At 41.6% G+C, this 23,043-nt stretch overlaps 3 protein-coding genes and 1 long non-coding RNA gene across 13 annotated transcripts in view; 1 reads left to right on the top strand and 3 right to left on the bottom strand.

The window, feature by feature from the left end:
* The window catches only part of helz2c (helicase with zinc finger 2c), a gene marked incomplete in the record, with an annotated part of 27,869 nt that extends 8,960 nt beyond the window's left edge, over positions 1 to 18,909 (bottom strand). The window contains 3 exon segments of the mRNA NM_001020496.1: positions 8,261 to 8,269; positions 17,320 to 17,340; positions 18,733 to 18,909. Of these exon segments, the coding sequence (NP_001018332.1) occupies positions 8,261 to 8,269 (9 nt within the window).
* Positions 4,533 to 23,043, bottom strand: part of LOC141375293 (3'-5' exoribonuclease HELZ2-like) — a 296,921-nt gene continuing 278,410 nt past the window's right edge. For 2 of the 9 annotated variants that reach the window (XM_073908043.1, XM_073908044.1), the window contains 5 exons: positions 22,260 to 22,391; positions 19,440 to 19,610; positions 19,154 to 19,298; positions 7,018 to 7,116; positions 4,533 to 5,582 (listed from right to left, as the gene is read on the bottom strand). In XM_073908043.1, the coding sequence (XP_073764144.1) occupies positions 5,462 to 5,582; positions 7,018 to 7,116; positions 19,154 to 19,298; positions 19,440 to 19,610; positions 22,260 to 22,391 (668 nt within the window). In that variant the 3' untranslated portion in view covers positions 4,533 to 5,461. Of the gene's footprint in view, positions 5,583 to 7,017; positions 7,117 to 9,599; positions 9,922 to 19,153; positions 19,299 to 19,439; positions 19,611 to 22,259 lie in introns of those variants that run through there. The other 7 variants (XM_073908045.1, XM_073908046.1, XR_012383099.1 and 4 more) reach the window with 5 other exon arrangements.
* LOC141375295 (uncharacterized) lies at positions 9,073 to 22,288 on the top strand. Its single transcript, XR_012383114.1, has 3 exons — positions 9,073 to 9,107; positions 9,239 to 9,346; positions 19,958 to 22,288. It is a non-coding gene; the product is annotated as an uncharacterized lncRNA (long non-coding RNA).
* Positions 10,402 to 17,701, bottom strand: LOC110439927 (uncharacterized). 2 transcript variants are annotated; one of them, XR_012383095.1, is made up of 3 exons: positions 17,551 to 17,701; positions 10,892 to 17,100; positions 10,402 to 10,441 (listed from the first exon to the last, which is right to left on the bottom strand). XR_012383095.1 is itself a non-coding variant. In XM_073908042.1 (2 exons), the coding sequence occupies exon 2, from the start codon at positions 16,911 to 16,913 to the stop codon at positions 11,172 to 11,174; it is 5,742 nt and encodes a 1,913-aa protein (XP_073764143.1). In that variant the 5' UTR covers positions 16,914 to 17,100; positions 17,551 to 17,701; the 3' UTR covers positions 10,402 to 11,171. The 2 variants fall into 2 exon arrangements, 1 of the variants encoding a protein (XP_073764143.1); XM_073908042.1 differs by having other exon boundaries at positions 10,402 to 17,100.

Raw genomic sequence — 23,043 nt, 5'->3', positions numbered from 1 at the left:
TTAAAATGCTTTAAAAAAAATAAAAAAAACTGCTTTTATTCTTGCAGAAATAAACAAATAAGACTTTCTCCAGAGGAAAAAATACTCTATGAAATTCTGTGAAAATTTCCTTGCTCTGTTAAACATCATTTGAGAAATATTTGGGAAAAAAAAAATTACAGGAGGGCAAATAATTCTGACTTCAACTGTATACAGTATATGATAGTTGTCTGATTATTTAGATCTTCCAATCCCACGTTGTATGGAAATTTAACTAGGTTATGTCGATTTAAAACACAGTGTATTGCATACGAATCAAATCATCTTTACGGCATTTATCGAGTTTAAGGGTGCTTTCACACCTGCCTTATTTAGTTCAGTTGAATCGCACTAGAGTTCGTTTTCCCTTTTGGTTTGGTTCGTTTGGGCAGGTGAAAATGCAGCAATCGTACTCGAGTGTGCACCAAAAGCAGACCAAATAAGCGTACCCAGACCAGCTTAAAGAGGTGGTCTCGGTACGCTTTCAAACGAACCCTGTATCGGTTCGTTAGTGGTGAGAATAAGATCCGTACTAAAACAGGTCCAACCGCAAAAAGTACTGCGCCTTTTGGACTAAACCAGCTGCCGTAGGCCGATGCGCTGTGCATTATGGGATATGGAGGAAAAATATTTGTTGACAGCGCTTTACCAACAGAGAGAGAGAGAGGGGAAAACATTACCTGATGGATCGTTGCTAAAATTTCCGCAAGATGACCATGTCGCAGTTTAGCTAAATTAATTCACGCCTCCTCCTGAAGTGACGAGCGATGCATTTTCCAGCTTCATTCTCAAAATGTATAGTATGTCTAAAGCAGGGATACAATCAGTCAGCGCAGTCGTCCCTCCAGAGTAAAAACAACATTTTGTGTCTGCCGGTTTGTTTACTTACAGGAGTTCATTGGCATTTTCCCGCACGTGAATTCTGACCAATCAATAAGCAGTTTAGGAAATATGTTCAACAACATCTGGCCAATGAGTGATGTGGATTTTGTCAGATGACTGCATTTTGGTTCGTTTCAACTGGTTCGGACCAAAGCCGGCAGTGTGGTGTGAAAACGACCCGAAGACAGCAGAAGATGCAACAATGTATCATTTATTACCCTTGGTGCGGACTAAATGAAGTGAACTAGAGACGTGAAAGCACCCTTAATCAAAGTCAGCCATAGTTGGTGTTAGGTAGACTAATCTAACAAACAGCCAGAGCTCAAAGAAGATACGAGTAACCAGTCACGCCCCCCCCAAAAAACACTATAAACGAATTACTAAATCCAAGTGTATTCCACAATCTACTTCAGCAATAATTAATATGTCTGATAATAAGGATATATATAATCCCGGACGAGTCCCCAATTTAATAAGTTGTCTAGGGAGAGTAAACGTAACAATTAGAATATTAGATTATTACTGGAGTAAATGGATGGAAAATACACCAGGACACAAGTTTTACAATCAATTCGTTTCTTCCTCTATGAGGAAAAGAGCGATAAAGCCAACAAAAGAGAAGCTTATGTGTGCGCTTTGTACAATGCATGAAAAAAGCAAACAGAAATACAATCAAACCAGAAGTTTCCGGGGAAAAGGAACTTAAGTGGCGCCAAAGCAAAGAACTAAACAAAACCAAAATCCACCTAAACTAGAACACAAGATCCCCTCTAGACTTACTAATGAAAATCAAAATGTGAAAAAGAAACTGAAATCTTCAGCGTTTGCGACACCATGAACAAACTCCCTGAAATAATAAACAAAAATACAAAAAGTGGCGCTCAACCATTTACCTAGTGTTTCTGAACGATATAGATACCTACTGTCAAAATGTATGTCGGATGACTTAGTAACCTATTCCTTTTTCCCCAAAAAGGAATGATAAACTCTTTAACCATATTGACTTCATTTACATTTGTCTATAACTATTCTGAGACACGGAACAAAACAAAGCATAATCAGAAGCGAGCATACACAACACAAACAAACACACACACACAGCACTCTATCAAACAAGGCGTGCCGATCCAATTTAAAGTTCGCGGAACGAACCCGATTGGTCCACAAGGAAACGCTCTAATGAGGAGTGACACACTCGGGATCCAATCAGCAGTTACCTGGGAGAGAGAAAATAGTGGAACAAAAGGTGATAGGACTAGACAAAGAGATAATAACAGACAAAGAGAGGGAGAGCGAGAGAGAGGGGAGACCATAAAAAACAGAGAGAAAGTACAAAAATACAAACGCCCACGGACCGTAACAGATGCTTATTTAATTATTGTTATTTTTACCGAAACAAAAGCTATATATCTAAATAAATGTTTACTGGAGGCGCGAACCATTTCAAACCATTCAGTTCAATTTGGTGAACTGGTTTGACTGCTTCACTTGTAAGATCCAGTTGAAAAGAAGGATTCGATGTGATCCGCCATCACTACTTTTTGCCTGTTATATTTGGATTATGCTTTGGATTTGCCTCTATTGCTGTGTGTGCTGGTTTTCGACCCCTGCCTGTCTGACCATTCTCTTAAGCCATGTCCACAAATAAACAGGGTTGTCCCCACTTTTCTTTTTAAAAACATCTCCATCCACATGAAAACGCAAAAACACACTGCGATGCATGTTAAGGGCACGCCAAACCAACAGGGGGAGATGATGACACTTTCGTTATTGGGTTCACACCAAATGGAGAATTAAGTACGACACAAACAATGCGATGCATTTGCCGCAAATGTTTGGAATTTGCCTCATTTGGTTCTTTCTCATTTCATGTAAACCCAACCATGTTGTCCTATCAGGAAGGAGAAAACAGTGCACACGCTGACGTCATAAGGTGAAAACTCTTGTCGTAGTTTCAACAGACCCCACTTCACCCTGGCCAGAGTTTTCAGAAAGTATCAGTCACCTGACACTGCGTTTTCATGTGGACAAACCATGTTAAATATCCGTATTAGTGTGGACAGGGCCTTAATAAATACTGCGTTTTTATCTTCAGCTCTCCTCCAACTCAACAACTAACCTGCTGTGGATTGTGCGAAACCAAAGGGATGAAGGCCTCTGGTTCTGTAGCCATGGCACATTCGTCTATGAGTATCTGCCGGAAGTCCATGACCTCCCGGAGCTCAGGCTTCAGTGCTGATGAGCAGGTGCACAGAACCACATCATACTTCTCGATCTCATGCTGATTCGCTTTCTTCAACAGTTTTCTGTAGCTGTGAAGGCATATTTCAGAAATCATGCAAATGAAAGAGTTGTGTTCATGTAAAGCCACAGGAAGAAAAAATACATAAGTGTTCAGTAATAAGCCTGTCCTGGGACAGAAACGCTGGGCTATATATTTTATAACTCACAAACACTTTAGTATCAGAGCTAAAGCCACCAACCTGCCATACTGACCTGCACCAAACCACTCAAGTTTAGAAAATGTTTAGTTAATATTGGGGGAGGCAGTGGTGCAGTAGGTAGTGCTGTCGCCTCACAGCAAGAAGGTCGCTGGTTCCAATCTCGGCTCAGTTGGCGTTTCTGTGTGGAGTTTGCATGTTCTCCCTGTCTTCGCGTGGGTATCCTCCGGGTGCTCTGGTTTCCCCCACAGTCCAAAGACATGCACTACAGGTGAATTGGGTAGGCTAAATTGTCTGTAGTTTATGAGTGAGTGAGTGTGTGAATGTGTGTGTGGATGTTTCCCAGAGATGGGTTGTGGTTGGAAGGGCATCCGCTGCATAAAAACTTGCTGGATAAGTTGGCGGTTCATTCCGCGGTGGCGACCCCGGATTAATAAAGGGACTAAGCTGACAAGAAAATGAATGAAATCAAATATTTATTGTGAGAAATTATTTGTTTATTTATTGATGTGGCAATAAATAAATAAACAAATCATTTCTCCAAATTATGATTAAAAACGTATTACATTATGATGATAACATAACTAAGTTAACTTATGTTACATGCCTGGGGGTGTTGCTCTGTTGTTCCCTCCTACCCTTTCTGTTTCTATTTGCTGTCTCCTGTACTTCTAAAATCTAGGTGTTCCGATTGGTTGGCAGAGTTCTCCCGAGTGGACAAATCAGAAGAGGATGGGTGTTATTTAAACGCTCCAGTGATGACTCAGCCCAGATGAGAGGTGGATCCATGTTGCTTGTTGCTGCTGTGTTTTTGTAACTTTTGGTGCCTATCTTGTGCTCGGGTTCGCTTTAAAGAGAGTTTTTGTGATTTAAAAGTACCTAGAGGGAAGTGAAGGAAAGTATGTCACGTGACTTACATATTACACACACGTAGCAGATTTTTTTGTTATTCCACTAGGTTAGAGGCGGGTGCTACCATATGTATGTTTGTTCCAGTCAGTGCAGTTGAGTAAGGGGCGTGTGACGCTGAAGATGTTTTTTTTCTTATTTACATATTTCTCTTTAGTTATGTAGAGGTGGGGGAGGGATAAGTTAGTGGGTGTTTAATTTGTTATTTTCTTTGATTTGGCACCGCTTATTCTCCTTCCCTCCATCAGGTATTTTTGTTTACTTTTTGCATTTATTGTACATATTTGTAAATATACTTTGGGTGATTTAAATATTCACTTCTTTATCTTTATTGTAATAAAGCGAACCAGTTTTTTGCCACGTCGTTGTCTGTGTTGATTCATAGCAGTGAACATCTCAGAGGAATTCTTAAAATATTGGGTTGTCATAATTATGTTAAGCCCTTTTTCATCCTCCGAGCCACACAGGGCGTAACAACTTATAACTAATGACTTAATAATTTAATAAGAGATTACACATAAAAAAATGATGACGCAGTGGCGCAGTAGGTAGTGCTATCGCCTCACAGCAAGAAGGTCGCTGGTTCGAGCCTCAGCTGGGTCAGTTGGTGTTTCTGTGTGGAGTTTGCATGTTCTCCCTCTGTTCGCGTTGGTTTCCTCCGGGTGCTCAGTTTTCCCCCACAATCCCCCCACAAGACATGCGGTACAGGTGAATTGGGTAGGCTAATGTAATGAATACGTTGACAGAGAGAGATCTATATGCAGTACGTTTAATACTGATGTACAACAGAACTTTAGTAAGAACAGGAATACTCATTTGCATGGGAGGTAGTGACAAGCTTGAAGACTGGCAGATAATGTTCGGTATCAGGGTACAGTCTGAAATCGGAGCTGGCGGCAGAGAATCAGAGTCCAATTGCAGTCAAATGTCTGGGAAGGCGGCAAGATGAAACAGGATCGGTTACCAGTCCGAGTTGGCAACGAGAGAACAATCAGAAGGCAAGGAATAACGCGCAGAAATGTATGCGGGGCAAAACAAGACTTCGCACTGAGAAGCGAGTGAGAGCTGCTTATGTGTGTGTTGATGAGGATCAGGTGCAGGGTAATCAGTGCCAGATGCGAGGAAATCTGGGGAATGGAGACCTTAGAAAGCCAGTGATAGTGACCTCTGCTGGTCAGTGAGGGGAATTGCTGGGACCAAATCGGTGACAGCTAAATTGTCTGTAGTGTATGAGTGTGAACGGGTGTGTATGGTTGTTTCCCTGAGATGGGTTGCGGCTGGAAGGGCATCTGCTGCGTAAAAACGTGCTGGATAAGTTGGCGGTTCATTCTGCTGTGGCAACCCCGGATTAATAAAGGAATTAAGCCGAAAAGAAAATGAATGAATGAATGAATGAATTATACAAAAAAACACTTCATATTTTACATTAAGAACATTAATTATGATTTACCTGTTCAACATATGCTAAATAACTTAAAATTATTCCTGAGAAGATATTTTTAATTATTAAGCATGAGTGAATTAAAAAGATAAAATCTACACTCCTGTTGTGGATACAAACTTGTAAGATTAGCATTCTAAATTAGCAAATTGCTAATACAGTATGCAAATCAGTGTTGATTTTTTTAACAGTGGAAGTGAATTCTGTAAATCAGGGGTCACCAAATTTGCTCCCGAAGGGCCGGGGTCCTGCAGAGTTTAGCTCAACCCTAATCAAACACGCCTGATCTAATCAAGGACTTAAGACGTGGTCACACTAGAGTTTGAGCATGTAAAATCAAGATGATCAGGCATTGATAAAGCGAGCGATTGCTCCATATTTTACATATCTGTACAGAGAGGTCACATTTTGATCTTCTATTGGTTCGACACAATCATGTGATGCGATTTTGCAGGTCAGAGTTCACCAAGCTTGAACTCTGGAACGCAGTGACATGTGAAACTTGTCACACGAGCTTGCGTTTCCGGTCTAACGCATTTGTGTGTGTATGAATAGAAGTCTAAGGGGCAAAAAGTACAGTGTGACCGCAGCTTTACCAGGTATATTAGAAACTTCCAGGCAGGATCAACTGATGTTTTATTTATTTCTATGGCACTTTTACAATATAGATTGTGTCAAAGCAGCTTAACATAGAAGTTCTAGTAAACTAAAACCGTATCAGTCCAGTTTTCAGAGTTGAAGTTCAGCTCAGATCAGTGTGGTTTAATTTTCACTGCTGAAAGTCCAAACACTGAAGAGAAAATCCATCAATGAGCAGCTCCACAAGCCCCAAACCAAGCAAGCCAGTGGTGACAGCGACGAGGAACAAACTTCACCGATTAACAAAAGTGAAGGGAAAAAACCCTCGGGAGGCTCAGTTGGGAACGACCATTTCTCCTCTGGCCAAACTTCTTGTGCAGAGCTGCAGTCTAGGTGCCGGAGGCTGGACAACGCTGGACGTCCATCATGGAGAAGCTGCAGGTGTGAGTAAGTCACCGGCGGGGGTTCAGGCTGGCCTACGGAGACTCATCTGTTACTGGGTCTTTCAGGAATCAGACTCATGATCTCCGCTCCTCCATGACCACCACAGCATCAGCTCAGAATAAGGTCTGGTCCAGGATTATGAATATATATACCTTGGCATCACATGTTTGTTGAGCCAAGATGGAGCTAAATTCTGCAGGACAACGGCCCTCCAGGACCAAGACTGATGACCCCTGCTCTAAATGCAAACTCCCTACCAACACAATGATAGAGGAACTTGTGCAAACTTCATGTCTCACTCACTTGTCTATTTGGTCCACTGATAAGTTCTTTTCCAAGGCCTTTATTTCTTCTGAAAAGGGATTTTCAGGTTTTCGGACAAGGTACATCAGGGTTATATCTCTGTGAAAAAAATACAAGTTAACTGTGCATTCAGTATTCACATACTATTAATTATAATTTTCGCAATGAGATTATATGACGTATGTACCCATAGGCGGAGGGTGAACAAACTCCAGGGTAAGGCTAATGTATGCGCTGCACTTTAATGCATTTAAAAAGATGTGCGACCGACCAAGAAGAGGTTTTTACAAAAGCACCACCCATCAACAAACGTCTATTATATTCAACATGCACATTAAATTACTGTATTAAACTCACCCACTGATCTACAGTACCGGTCAAAAGTTTGGGGTCGGTTTATTTGTTTTTTTATTATTAATTTACTTTAATATTTTAAGTTAAATTATTCCATTCATCAAGGCGGCATTTTTAAATATTAATAGAATGTTAAATACTTATTTATTAAATATTTATTACTTAATGTATGCAGTTTTAAATGAAATTATTGCTCCTTGTTTTTACAATTTTTACTGTATTTTTGATGAAATAAATGCAGCCTTGGTGAGCAGGAGAAGCTTATTTTAAAACATTTAAAAATCCTACTGACCCCAAACTTTTGCCCGGTAGTGTATATAATAATGAGAATAATTATTACACTATAGGCTAGACTACGTTACAATGACACTACCTAACACAGGCTCATTCTGGAAACGTAGCCCCCCGGACGTTTCAGGAGACCGGGAAAAACGTCCCGCGAGGTACATATTTATGCAATTTTTGTTTTAGGCCGCTGTGCACGTTTTTTTTGTGTCTCAAAAGCTGTTCTCGCGTGAAGCCGCCGAAGGCCACTGTCGAGCGACCGTCTGTCCGACTGACTGACTGAACAACCCACTGACCTGCCGGCCAATTGGCCGACCCACCCTCCATCTTCTTCCCTAAACCCAAGCAACGATTTACAAAAGCTGTCCAGAAAAAGTAAAGCCCTCTTCTGATTTTGACCGCGTTTTTGGATTTCACCGCATTCTCGCCCAGTTATAAACTCGTTTGCTTTATTTTTTGGATTATGTTTTTGTCTTACCTGATTTCTGGAGCCCGGACTCAAACCCGGTCGTTGCAGCTGGCAAGCACGAAGAGGAGCGGCGTCACACCGCCCCGTAGCGTTTGCTTGAAAAAATTAAATGCAGCCATACGTACCTCCGGCCACGTAAATCGCGGTCTCCAGAAATGTTCACGGGGCTACGTTTTCAGAATGAACTTGGGTTGCAAATACCAATTTCATTTAATGCTAAAAACAAGTTAAACCAGTGTAATATATTATTACACCTCTCTCATAATACTGGTTTGCCATTTTATTACTTATGTCCTTGACCAGCAAACCAGAATTGTCCGCTGGCCAGCAGTTTTGGTTTTGTTTTCAGAGCTGCTGCAAACTCCTGGAACTCCAGTAATAAACAGCGCCCATCAGTGCAATGAGGTGGACAGTTCCATTTTTGTGTAGAGGGGGACTTTAAATTTGATTGACAAATTACAATAGCTAAAGTGTTCTGTTAATCAACATTAAACACACTCATATTCTGCCTTACACCAGTTACATGTTTTTAATGCATTTTTTTTCTTTGCTGCTATCCCCGTGGTCTCTGACCAGGGGGAGGCTAAAGCCTGGTTTGTACTTCTGCGTCAAGTGACCGGCGTAACCCACGGCGCATGCAATGCGCGTAGCTGTGCATTTATACTTCTGCTGCTGGCTCTGTTGGTCTGTGTAACCCAGGTTACTAGTGGGTAGTATACAGCAATAGAGCAAATAGAAATATAAGGAAAAACATTGGCAGAATACTCGATTAAATAATATACATTAAAATTATTTACTTATATAAATAATTTATAATAGAGTATTATACAGCATTCAAGGGAATAGTGCTTTAGAATGACATCATCGTGCCTTACACTATAGCAGCAGATCAGCTTTCCAAACAATAACAAATCTCGCTTGTCTGTTAGCTTGTGTTTACCGTTGCTATGGTGATTCAGTGTTCGCAAGGGAAAGCAGAGATGTAAGTTGTTATATTAATAACAGCAGAAAACTATTAGATTTACATCTTTTAATGTTTTAATGCGTATTAACTGTGAAAATTGACCATTAATAAGATGCTGACATGATTTCAATCATATATTTTTAATGTAGGATTGAGAGAAGAAAAAAACAAGATTTGTTTCTGAGAGTGAAATCTGCACACGAGTGCCACCTGGAGTTTTCCTGTTTGTTTCGTTTTGATTTTGAATGATTTCCTTGGTGAGTTCGTGTTTTTATTATTTATTATTGTTTTCATTATAACATGATTTAAACTAGTGTCGAAAAATGTTTCATTAATTAACCATTTGTTTGGTCTAGTAAAAACAAAGTATTATACAGAGTATTATACAAGTGATTGTGTAAAGTTTAAGTGAGAGAGTAAAATGCTGTCATTTATAAAAAGAAAATGCCAAATAGGAGAGAGAAATAGGAAAAACACATAAATTGAGCAGAGAGAAGCATATACATGGTTATTTACTGTTGCTGTTTATTTAGTAATGTGTTAAGCTGAGTTAATGCATACACTGTAAAATGCTAATGGTTTCTTTGGCCTTGTGTTTTCAAGGCCAGGTTTTTTTTTTTGTTTGGTCTTGTTCGTTTGTGCATCTTCTTCTGGTTTTTCATCGGTGAGATGTTCTATTGACGTCAGTTGCTGGATGTGATCTGCTCTGGATTCGAATTAATTGAAGTTTGAACTCTTTTCTGGATTTGGATTGTCTCAACTTCCATCGGTGCGTGTCTCATTGTGGAGTTGGACTGGCGAGCCTCCCATTGAGTGGATTCTTTGGATACACCTGTTGAAAAGATACAAAGTAAAACCTATTCAGCGTCATGGTAGGAGTGTAAATTTACAACACACTCACAAGTGCAACATCCTGGATCTCTGGAACTTAATTTGCAACCTAGTTGTTTTGCAAAAGAATCTTTTTGAAAGTTTATCACCTTTACTGGACTTTTGGAACATTTTGAAATGTTTTAAGTGAATGTTTTATTTTCATTTTTATTTTATTTGTACATTGTTCCTTTAGAGTGTTCATTCGTTGAAATTTTTGAATCTTTATAGAGAGAGGTTAACTGATTTAAGAAGGGAAATCTTGATTATATGTTAAATAATAATACAATTTTAATATTGTATTATTAACTTACACTTGCAAACCTTTAATATTGTAACTGAGGTTTTAATTTAACACTGATTCGGGTGTATCTGAATCCCTGCAGACAGTCGGTCAGAACTGTTTACTGTCATCTATTCAAAGAAATTCACTCAGACTCCATTTCTCAGTTGAACATTTACTGATGATAAGTTGTGGTTTTCTGAAACAATACAAAAATAATCTCACATAAGCGATTATATAAATAACAATTAGAACATCAAATAACAATACTTATAATTATAAAACATGAATACAAATTGCAGTAACCGCACCATATGAATGGAAACATTTAGAGCAGTTGTTCCCTAACTGTCCGCAAGAGGGCGCCAATAGATCACTAAACGTGGCTGAGGCACATTTTCCAATGAAATAATAATCAACATGTATATGTAGTAAATAACTCGACGAAACGATTACATTTGTACATGTAAAGTATTAACATTACATGCAATAGGTATACTGCATATGAAAACAAGTTTAATTATCAACTATTATAAGTTACAACTCCAAAATCGGCCATTAGACGCTATTGCGTTATGGCGCTATGGCGCATTTCACCCGCGATCTAAAATAACGAGACATTTACATAAACCAAACCAAATACACTTACTTTCTGTGCACGCACAACTATATACATCATTGGTTGTCTTAATCTGCATGCAAACGTGAGCAGAGAAGAAGATAACTTTAACTTTGCAGCGATTTCAGTTCGGGCTCTTTGTCTGCTCTGCACACCTGCTTCTCTTCCTTCTCTAAGTCCCGCCCATTAAAGTGACGATGCACTTGCGTATCAGTCAGCAAGAGAATGTTCCAGAAGCCTTTTGAACAGCCGCCCCCGAATTCAATAATTGAATTCGCACATTTACAAAAGGTCCTTTCCTTAAAGTGGATCAATCTTCAACAAGGGTTGGAAGCTTAACTAAACGTGCTACGGGTCGGGTATATGTTTTCCTTCCAACTTGTACAGTGGCTGATCTTACTCTGTCATCAGCTCCTGGATGTACTTGCTCGATTTTCCCCACTGGCCATAGAGCTCGAGGGAGCTGAGGATCGACAATCATCACTACTTCGCCAACCTGCAGGTTTTCCTTTTCTGCTTTCCATTTCTGCCGAACTTGGAGATTAGGCAGGTAGTACTTAATAAAATGCCTCCAGAAGTGGTCTGCTGACAGCTGGCTGTGTCTCCAACGGCGTCGGCTTATCACTCCTGAGTCCTGATACACCACCTGGGGCAGTGAGGCATCTCTGCGGCCAATGAGGAAGCAGTTGGGAGTGATTGGATCTACATCAGAAATGTCTGATGATGTGTAGCTGAGCGGTTTTGAGTTAAGTATCCCTTCAATCTCAGTTAAGACTGTTCTTAAAACTTCCTCCGTCACAGTCTGTGCCCCTAGTGTAACTTGGAGAGCAGCTTTAATTGAACGTATTTCTCTCTCCCAGCATCCCCCGAAGTGGGGTGCTCCCGGTGGATTGAAGACAAACTTAATTTGTTGGGAGGCAAGATGACTTTGGAGCTCGCTGTGCAAGGCGCCAAGAGATTCCTTCAACTCTCGTTCTCCACCTTTGAAGTTAGTGCCTTGATCACTTAGTAACTCGTATGGCTTTCCTCGTCGAGCGATAAAACGTCTTAAGGCCATTAGGAATGAATCAGAATCTATACTGGCCAACAGATCTATATACACTGCCCTGGTCGTGAGGCACTTGAATATTATGCCCCACCTCTTCTCATTTCTCCGTCCAATCTTAATCAGGTAAGGTCCAAAGCAATCCATCCCTGTTGAGAAGAAGGCAGGTCTAAAGAGCTGTTGTCTTGCAAGTGGCAAGTCTGCCATCAGGGGAACTTCTGGTTTCCCTTTCCATCTACGACACTCTGCACATTGATGCTGATGTCTCCGAACTGCTTCACGTCCTCGTAACACCCAATATGTTCTCCTCATCTCTGCGAACACTCGTTCTGATCCAGGGTGATGTAGCTTCTCATCATAATCCTTAATAATGAGTTTAGTTACAGGATGGTGGGAGTCAAGGACTATGGGGTGAATACAGTCCAGCTCTGCTTCTGTGCGATGTCTTAAACGGCCACCTACCCGAATGAGACCAGTGGTAGGGTCAAGTTCGGGAGTGAGAGAAGCCAATCGGCTTGTACCTGATACTGGTTTACCGGACTTTAGTTGGGCCATCTCAGTAGGGAAGGATTCAGTTTGGATTTGACAAAGAACAAGTTGTTCCAGTTTTCTTTGTTCATCCGCACATGTAATGTTGGCCGCCCCGTATGGCTGCTGATTACACGCTTTTATGAACTCAGTCATTGTCTCATACTGCTGTGGATTTGGCAAGGGTGTGACTGTAATTGCTCCACAAAACACAGCTGGCCTTAGTTCGTGCTGCTGCTCTTCAGCAGGCAAGGATGGCTGCTCTGGCCAAGTCTCCACAGGCAGCTTAAGAAATGAGGGGCCTTGATTCCACTGGTTACATTTGACTAGGTCACACAGCTTTTTTCCTCTTGTGATACTATCCGCAGGATTGTCCTCTGATCGTATGTATTGCCAGCTTGCAGAAGCTGTGAGTTCTTGAATTTCCGCTATTCGTGTTCCCACAAACACCTTGTAACGACAAGAACTTGACAATAACCAGGTAAGTACAGTCGTGGAGTCTGACCAGAGGGTTAAGGAACAGATGGGTAATGTGAGCTCTGTGACTAAGACCTTGGAGAGCTGGGCACCACTTAGAGCTGCACACAGTTCAAGGCGAGGTATAGACTGTTGCTTTCGGGGAGCAACACGTGACCTGGCTGCTAGAAAGGCAACTTCAACCTGTCCTTCTGTGCTTTCTGTCCTCAAATAGGCCACAGACCCATAAGCCTTCTCCGACGCGTCACAGAATACATGTACATCTCGTCTGCTAGTTGGTACATCCATGTCTGGACTGGAGTAGCATCTTGGCAGTGTTATCTTGTCTAGCTCACACAACTCCTTCTCCCATGAATTCCATAAACTGAGCAGATCTTCAGGCAGTTGTGGATCGTCCCAATCACGCTTTTTATCCCATAGACGCTGCACTAGTATTTTCGCTCTTGTGGTGTAGGGGATAATATAGCCAAGGGGATCGTATTGGCTGGCCAGGATAGAATAAATGCTGCGCATGGTTACTTTAGTACAGTTCACTTCCCTGTGCTTGTAGTGCAAAGTGTCTGACTGACAACGCCAGAGCAGTCCCAGGGTAGATTCTTGGGTATCTTGCAGTCCCTGACTAAGCCAGAGCTCACAGTTATTCGATCTTCTATCACAGGGAAGGTGGGCGACCACTTTTGGACAATTGCTGGCCCACTGACGCAGTTCAAAGCCTCCTTCATTCAATAGGGCACAAAGCTGATCAACAAGATCTTTGGCTCCATCTTTGGAGGGGTGACTGTAAAGGCAGTTGTCAACATAGAATGACTTTTCGATCACTTCCCTCACCTGATCTCCGGGTTGACTGTGGTCTTTTACGTGTTTTTGGAGAGCAAATGTTGCACAGCAGGGACTGCATGTAGTCCCAAAGGGAAGTACCTGCCACTCGTACACTTCTGGGGCTTGATCTACAGCAATGTCTCTCCACATGAACCGAAGCAAGGATTTGTCTTCCGGAAGCAGCCTCACCTGATGAAACATCCCTCGTATGTCGCTACTCAGAGCTGTTGAGTGTTCTCGGAAACGTAGTAACACTGCTAGCAAGGTGGGGCTCAAAGTGGGACCTGGTAGTAGCAGCTTATTCAAATTTTGTCCCTCATACTGAAATGAGCAATTGTACACAACACGATTCTTGCCATTGTGGGTGACCATATGGTGAGGGATGTACCATGATTCTTGTGATTTCTCAGCTTCACCTGGTTGTAGTTTCTCCACATAACCAGCATTCTTGAGTCTCTCAATTTCAGCTTTGTAAGCACATGCCTGATCAGGTGTTTTCATCAGCTTACGTTCAATGCTTCTGAGCTGTGGCAGTACAGCTTCTTTAGGCATGTGCAGAGTAGGCATATGTTGTACACGCAGCAGTGGTGTTGCATATCGCATAATTCCATCCACATTAACTCTTACAGTTTTCTCTTGTAGGAGTCGGATGGCCTCATGATCAAGTTTTGACCGAGTCACTACTTTCTCATTGCGGTATGGGATTACGTCCATCTGCCATAGCCTTTCTACTTGGGCAAACAGTTCAGCATTATGAGGTATAGCGGTGAAGAGGCATTGGTGAGTATTGCGGCCATGCTTAATCTCGTGTGTTGGGCCTTGTAGTGTCCAGCCTAGTCGAGTTCGTACAGCAGCGGGTCCACCTGGAGGGCCTAGACGAACTGGCTCAATTGGGGTCACCAAGTGTGGACAATCTGAGCCAATGAGCAGTACAGGCTGTACTCTGTCTATTTGCTGCAAGGGTAGCCCTGCTAAATGGCAGTACCTCTTTTGGAGGGAAGCAACGGGGTGAGATTGCTCGGCCAGTCCAAGTCTTTCTGCTGTAAAGGCACCTTGAATGGAGAATTTTTTGTGTTTGTTACTGACAGGGGACACTGTGAATGAGACTGCCGCCCCGTGAAGAACCTGTTGGTCCTGCCTCACCGTCCGCAGTATTAGGTCCTCTGGCTGCCCTTTCAGATTTAATTCCTGTGCTGCAGTATGGAGCAGGATGGTCCTCTCCGACCCGTCGTCCAAAACAGCATATGCCTCAATGGATTTGTCTCCATTGGTAATGATGACTTTGCTCACCTTCAGAAGTACTTTACGGCTATAAACTGGGCGATCAACATACAGGACATCCTTGGTGGTGTTAACTAGACAGGAGTTCTCTTTCGTAGCTGTTGCAGTGTAATCTACAGTCCGTTCATTTACGTCATGCAATATACATAGGTGTCTCCTGTTGCAAGTCTTACAGGGGGATTTCAGGGTGCATTTCGAGGCATGATGGCTGCGTCCGCAACACCAACATCGATTGTTTTTTCGAATCCAGGACGCTTTCTGCTCTTTGGTAAGGTCTTTGAAATTAGCGCACCCATTCAAGAAGTGATTGGTATTGTCACAGTAGGGGCAATATGCACTTAACCGTCCTTTAAACCTGGCAGATTTAGGTGTCACCTCTGAGGCTTGTGGTTGGCTTATTCTCCCACTCATGGGTTTCTCTGTGCCTAGCAGGATGGTTGTGGGTTTCCTGGCAGCCTTAGGATTACGATACTCCAGCCTTTTCTTGTTGCTGGGGCCTGGTGTGAAACCTGAAGTTTTGACGCCATCATCCTGAACTTGTAGCTCATACTCTAGCCAGTTAGAGAAATCGATGAGGGTTGGTATAGCTACTCTCATAGGGTGTATATATCTCTTGAAACTAGTTCTCAGCTCATGAGGGAGTTTGCTTTGCAGTCTTGAAACATGTGACCCACAGTCCAATTCAACATTACCTTCAGGACCCAGCTGTTCTAGCATGCTCACCAGAGAACGCACTCGAAGCGCAAACAGCTTGAAAGCTTCAACATCTCCAGTTCTGATATTGGGGCCATCCATGACCTCAGCGATGTTCTGCAGGACCAGCTTGTGTGGCTGACCATACATGTTGATGAGGGCTTGCATAGTGTCCGTATAAGGGTGTGTTGAGTTGCAATATGAGTCTGCTACTAGCAATGCCTCCTCTAACTGTAGATGATCTGTGAGGATTTGATATCGGAAACGTTCAGATGCATCACTGGGTAGGAGATTCTCTAAAGCCATGCGCAACCTTGAAAACTCTCGTGGATCCGATGTTGATAAGAACGGAATAGAAGGCTTAGGTCCTCGGTATGTTCTCTCTTGAGAGTATGGCACTGCAGATGGAGGCACAATCCTTGAACGCTGCATATGGTAGGATTCTCGTTGGTCTGAGTGCGAGGGATAATTCTCTCTGGGCTCATAGTAGTGGATGGGTTCACTATGTGGATGAGGCTGAAGATGAGGAGCTAGTCTTGGATTAGGGGTACAATACCTTGGCAGTGCTTGGGGCTGCTCTACTGGTAAAGGTGAGACAGTGCAATCTCTCATCTGCTCTGTTATCTGCTTAATCTGCCCAGAGGGGTACTGGGGGAAATCGCTGCTTTGTGTGGGGGACAGAGGCTGGCTATGAACTGTTTCTGGTACGTCAGGGCGAGGAGCTGGTAACCGAGCGACTGGCTTATGCTGAATGGCTACGTTTGAGGCTAGCTGCTGGATCTCTCGTTTCATTACAATATTTTCCTCTTTAAGACCCCTTAATGCACTTAAAATCTCTGGCATTTGTCGGATGCAGCTACGAAGCTCATCATTCTCTCGTTGCATCTCCTCCCAGGCTGACTGCTGCGACTGATGATACTGTTCATCTTCTTCTCTCTGTAACACTCCCTGTGTACTTTGCCATTCATCCTGTAGCACCAGATCACTGGTTGGTGAACGCTGACTTATAGGTGAAGAGACATGAGACTCACGTTCAGTAGACAATGGAGCATATTCTGCATTAACTTCTTCATTACTTGAATATGTAAGTTGCTGGCATCCCCTCTCAGATCCAGTCATACGTACTTGGAAGTCTGCGAGATATGCAGGAGGCTTTATATGTCTTCTGGGGCGAACAGCTGGAGGCTCTTGCTGTGAACGGGATGACATTTCTGCAGTTATTCAGCCTCCGGCTCGAAGGACCACTTTGTAACTGAGGTTTTAATTTAACACTGATTCGGGTGTATCTGAATCCCTGCAGACAGTCGGTCAGAACTGTTTACTGTCATCTATTCAAAGAAATTCACTCAGACTCCATTTCTCAGTTGAACATTTACTGATGATAAGTTGTGGTTTTCTGAAACAATACAAAAATAATCTCACATAAGCGATTATATAAATAACAATTAGAATATCAAATAACAATACTTATAATTATAAAACATGAATACAAATTGCAGTAACCGCACCATATGAATGGAAACATTTAGAGCAGTTGTTCCCTAACTGTCCGCAAGAGGGCGCCAATAGATCACTAAACGTGGCTGAGGCACATTTTCCAATGAAATAATAATCAACATGTATATGTAGTAAATAACTCGACGAAACGATTACATTTGTACATGTAAAGTATTAACATTACATGCAATAGGTATACTGCATATGAAAACAAGTTTAATTATCAACTATTATAAGTTACAACTCCAAAATCGGCCATTAGACGCTATTGCGTTATGGCGCTATGGCGCATTTCACCCGCGATCTAAAATAACGAGACATTTACATAAACCAAACCAAATACACTTACTTTCTGTGCACGCACAACTATATACATCATTGGTTGTCTTAATCTGCATGCAAACGTGAGCAGAGAAGAAGATAACTTTAACTTTGCAGCGATTTCAGTTCGGGCTCTTTGTCTGCTCTGCACACCTGCTTCTCTTCCTTCTCTAAGTCCCGCCCATTAAAGTGACGATGCACTTGCGTATCAGTCAGCAAGAGAATGTTCCAGAAGCCTTTTGAACAAATATAGTACTGTTATTAGCATATTAATATTATATTATTGTTATAATAGTAACCAAAATATAATATTAGCCTTAACAATAGAAAAACAGAAAAACAACAATATTAACTTACCTTATTAGTGATATAGCCTGTGAAGAAAGAGAAGTGTTATTAGAGAGTGTAAATAAGATTGAGGTCATTAGATAAGTGTGAAAAAACCTAGAATTTGTTTTATTTATTTATTTTTATTTATTTATTTATTTTATATTTCTGTGAACATTTTACAATACAATCTTTTATTATTCTTACCTCTGTGTCCGAGTCCTTCACTGTTGTTGTATCTTCTCTCTCTTTGGAGGAATTTAGACTTCTGAGCATCTGGTCCATTGATTAAAAGCTTATAATACATTTGTGTATCGAGGGTTACATCTGCATTTAAACTTCCGAAACGCTAGTTGGCAGTGAGGTGTAAATGTTTCTCTGTGTCGAGTTTCTTCGCTGCTGTTTTGCTTTTCCTGAACACTTCCTGGATGTACAAGTGGCTCAAACTCGCTCATTTTGAGGCAGGAACCGGCGAACGTGCAACAACTTTAACTATGAGGTAAACACAAAACAAAACTTTCCATCCCGAGCTCCTTCACGGGACTCCACACTTGTAAATAATCGCTCCATCAGGCTTGCACCATTCACGTGGCTCTCGGTCTCGCCCAGACTCGTCAGCGCTACCAAGCCGACTAATCACAGAGCTTGCGCTACGCGTCATTACGACGTGTAGTTACATTTTTTGAGAGGTGCACGTCAGCGACGCCGACGGCCACAGTGAAGGGCTATGCGTCTGACACAGAAGTATAAATCAGCCTTAAGCCTTCCCCTTTTTCCCTCCTCCAACACTCCCTCCTAAACAGAGCTGGACACGCCCACTTTCTTGACTTTTTCCAAAGTAGAGGTGTGAAAACACCCTGCTGAAACGAGGGGGTTTCATGGCCCTTTAATGTGCTTTATAAAGGCTGAAAAACTGTGTCAATACGTTTAGGACCGTGTCTGAGTCCACTACATGCTTTCAGAGGTGCATCCAGCTCTGTGAGCTCATAAACTCCTCCAGAAACTGAACCTGGATGACGAAGGCTTTCAACGGTGCTTCTGACTGAGCCAAGCCCAGTTTGAAGTAGAGGTGTGAAAACACCCTGCTGAAACAGGGGGGTTTCATGGCCCTTTAAAGCTAAACCCCTCTTTCCAACTCAATAGTTAAATCTATAAATAATTTTAACAGCACGTGTTACCATTGTATACTAAATGTCAAGGCACAAATTAAATGGCACAAGGTATATCAAGTGAAAAATATGCTTGCTTTTCTTCCCCTGCCACTGTTGTCCAAATTTTACACTGCGTCATCAGAAAGCTCTTACCTGAGTTCCTCTTTTGGTTTTTCATCACGGAGAGATCTGCGGCAGAGTTTCAGCTCACTTCCTGTATAGGGAAACTCGCGCATCTCCATCTGGTCGCAGTAGATTCTCAGAGGCTTCAGGACTCCGCTGAGTTTCAGCAGCTGCTCTGAGACAGTCACTTGACAATGAATGCATTGATCAAACATTTACATCGGCATGCTTGCAAACACTACACTTCTTATTCCCTCATTAATAATAGGTGCTACATTTGTATGCAAAATCAGACTTAAACCCGAACACAATTCACCTGCAACAATATCCACAGACTTGTTTGAAGGTCCACAGTAAAGGATGGCAGGCTTTTTGGGGGGGTTTCCATCAGGATTTGTATGATTAGGTTTAAAAGATGTCATAAAATCTTTATTCTTCTTGAAAAACTGGAAAACAATGTGTATGCCAACCACCGTTTTCCCTGTGCCTGTGGATGACAATGTTGGAGCACATCAGAAAAGTGCGTTTCTTGACTTAACTTTACATTTAAAATAAAACACCCCCAAATATAAGACAAAAACACATAGAAGACAACAAAATGGCTGAAACACTGAACAGTGAATCAAAAACACTTTCAGTGTGAGCACCCCTCATATACATGCCAGTTTAAAACTAGATTAAAAGACACATTAGCATACATATAAAAGACAAATGCTTTTAAAAATCCTCTAAAGGATTGTTAGTCTGCATTATTTAGGGCAACCGGAGATGGGAACCCTTCCCAGAAGACATTATAATTTGCGCTTATGTTAGTCTGTTTGTATTATTCCCAAGGTTTCCGTAATCCTGGACCAGGCCATATCCTGAGCAGCTGCTGTGGTGGTCATGGAGGAGCGGATAGCATGAGACTGACCCCTTTAAAGCCGTCTTTCCACTGCACACGACAAACGACAAGCGACAGAACGGAAGCTGCGTTGAGGTCCAGTCATCTCCGTATGCGGAAAATTCGGATCCGAATTGAGCTGCGGATCCGTTGAAATATTTGAACTCCTGCGATTAGACCGTATGTGACCTGCCGACCGGATATGATGTATTCCAGTGTTGTCCAAGCAGGTCCGTGCGCGCGAGATGAGAAATAGAATACGTTTATTTGGTTATTTTTTTGAATTATGAAAAGTCTATATTAAAGAAAAACTTTTCTGTTCATAAATGTAAGTAAGAAAGTAATAAAAATATATATTTTTAATGTTGTCTCCACATTCCCTCCAATATTTTAGCGGTCTATGAGTTTCTAGTATTCATTCATCCATTAAACTATGTAAACGCACAGAGAATAAAGGCTATATTTTGCAGTCCTTTATTTCGGACACCGTTGAGAATCACCTTCTTCCTCGTGGTGCACGACAACACTGAAAATACTGCGCGGCTGCCACAAGGGGGCGTATTCCGACAGTCGTGTCCAAATGTCGCGTGCAGTGGAAAGGCGGCTTAAGACCCCAGTGACAGAAAGGTCCTCGCATTGATCCTGTAGGGCCAGTCTGTACACCAGCCGGTGACCACTCCTACCTGCAGCTTCTCCACGATGGATGTCCAGCATTCTCCAGCCTCCAGTGCCTAGATTGCAGTTCTTCACAAGACGTTTAGCCAGAGGAGAAATGGTCGTGCTCAACTGAGCCTGGTTTCTCTCATAGTTTTTTCCCTTTACTTTCGTCAATTGTGAAAATTGAACCACACTGAACTGAACTGAACTTCCAACTCTGAACACTGGACTGACACAGTTTCAGTTTGCTAGAACTTCTATGTTAAGCTGCTTTGAAATAATCTACATTGTAAAAGCACAATACAAATAAAGGTGAATTGAATTGAAAAAAATTGAATGAAAATGGTAAACCAACCAAGTAATTTTGCATTTAATAAACATCTAGTAGATATCTAAATACAGACGTCTTAGCTAAATTTGGCTAAAAACAAGGCTAAATTTGGTCCATGAGTGAAAATCTAATAGAACTAAACTGCCCAAAACTAGACTATTGATCAAAATACACAGATTAGACAGACTACACATGTGTAGTCATTCATTCCTCTCTATTTGATGACTAGTCTAGTTTTAGTCTATTCTTAGATGTCTATTAGACTTTCTCTGACAGCCTAAATTCAGCCTTGTTTTGGGCAAATGTCTATGTTTAGACATCTATTAGACTTTTTTTAAACACACACATGCACAAAAATGCTGGCTGGAAAGGTACATCAGCCGGGAACACTTCCCACAAGGCAATTTTTAAATTGAATCATCTGCGTTTATGTTAGTCTGTTTTTCATTATTCCCAAGGTTTCCATAATGCTGGACCAGGCCGTATTCTGAGAAGATGCTGTGGTGGTCATGGAGGTCCGGAGGGCATAAGACATTTCCTGACAGACTACTTTGACAGATAAGTTTTTTGATTGATCTCGTGGGCCAGCCTAAACACCTGCTGGTGACCTACTCACTTCTGCAGCTTCTCCACAAAGGACGTCCAGGGTCCCTTAGCCTTCAGCACCTAGACTGCAGCTCTGCACAAGAAGTTTGGCAATAGAAGAAATGGTCGTGTGCAACTGAGCCTTGTTTCTCACAAGGTTTTTTTTTCCTTTACTTTCATCAATTGGTGAAGTTTGTTCCTTGCCACTGTCGCCACTGGCTTGCTTGGTTTGGGACTTGTGAAGCTCTGCATTGATGGATTTTCTCTTCAGTGACTTTCGGCAGTGAAAATTAAACAACACTGAACTGAACTGAACTTCAACTCTGAAACCTGGACTGACAATGTTTACATTTACTAGAACTTCTATGCTAAGCTGCTTTGACACAATCTACATTGTAAAAGCGTTATAGAAATGAAGATGAACTGAGTTGAATTAAATCTTTAAAACTCGGCTTTTTGCTTAAAAGAACTGTGGATGCCACTTCAGCCAGCAATGTGTTGGTTGCTTCCAAATGATTCTGTGATTCAACATAATTACTTTGAACCCTAAATTATTTATAGCCATGACTACAACATCCAACATAAATATCAGCCAAATCCCTGCCATGATTCTTAGAATATTCTCAGGAAAAGCTAAGCTTGTAGTTGCCATTGTCATGTGAAGTATTGTATTTTTTTACCTGGCGGGCCTTGTATCACAGTAAAAGGCTTCTTCATAGCTTCCTTAACAGCTTTCTTTTGGCTCATATTCAAAGTTGGCAGGTTCAGGCTTTTGTCAACATCATACAAGCTGATATTTCTCAGATCAGCATCTAATACAAGACAAAAAAAAATGTTTTATCGCGTTAACACATACAGTGGAGTTCAAAATTCAACAAACCTATTGTTTTTTTTTTCAAATATAATGTATAATTAAGAATTGAAAGCAACTTTATTTGTTGGATATAGGTTATTCAACCATGAGTAGGAATTATAGAGACAGAGGCCTTATCAAGATGATTTGTTGCTATTTTCAGACGAGCACAGCTGTAATTTTCACGTTTTTCACGTTTTGCACCACATTTGCACCAGGTTTTGCCATTGTTTAAATAGCAAATCCATTTGTACCACTTTGTGGACTTATGGGCATGCTGGTCTAATAAGCAGGTGTGTTAAGGTGCATTGTTAGTGTGTTGCTTTTTGATGAACTGAAATAGACTGTGCCATTGACCAAGTAAAAGCTGCTCTAAAGTCCAGCACAGAGCGTGTTAGTTATGTGCCTATGCATGTCCAATTGCATACACATTGCTTAACTGTCACGTTTGGGAAAACACACTAGGTAGATGGATTCAATTGCAAGTAAAATTTTAATGGAAATTCAGGAAAGTTCAGCGAGTAACAATATAAACATCCAGCGTCGGGAGGAAGGGCAGTCACAGAATCGGGTTAATCGAGAGTCCAAGAGCAACCAGATAAACGAGGGTC

Source organism: Danio rerio, chromosome 7 (genome assembly GCF_049306965.1).
Source record: "Danio rerio strain Tuebingen ecotype United States chromosome 7, GRCz12tu, whole genome shotgun sequence".
NCBI classification, from domain to species: Eukaryota; Metazoa; Chordata; class Actinopteri; order Cypriniformes; family Danionidae; genus Danio; species Danio rerio.
This window is presented reverse-complemented; position numbering and strand designations above follow the sequence as displayed.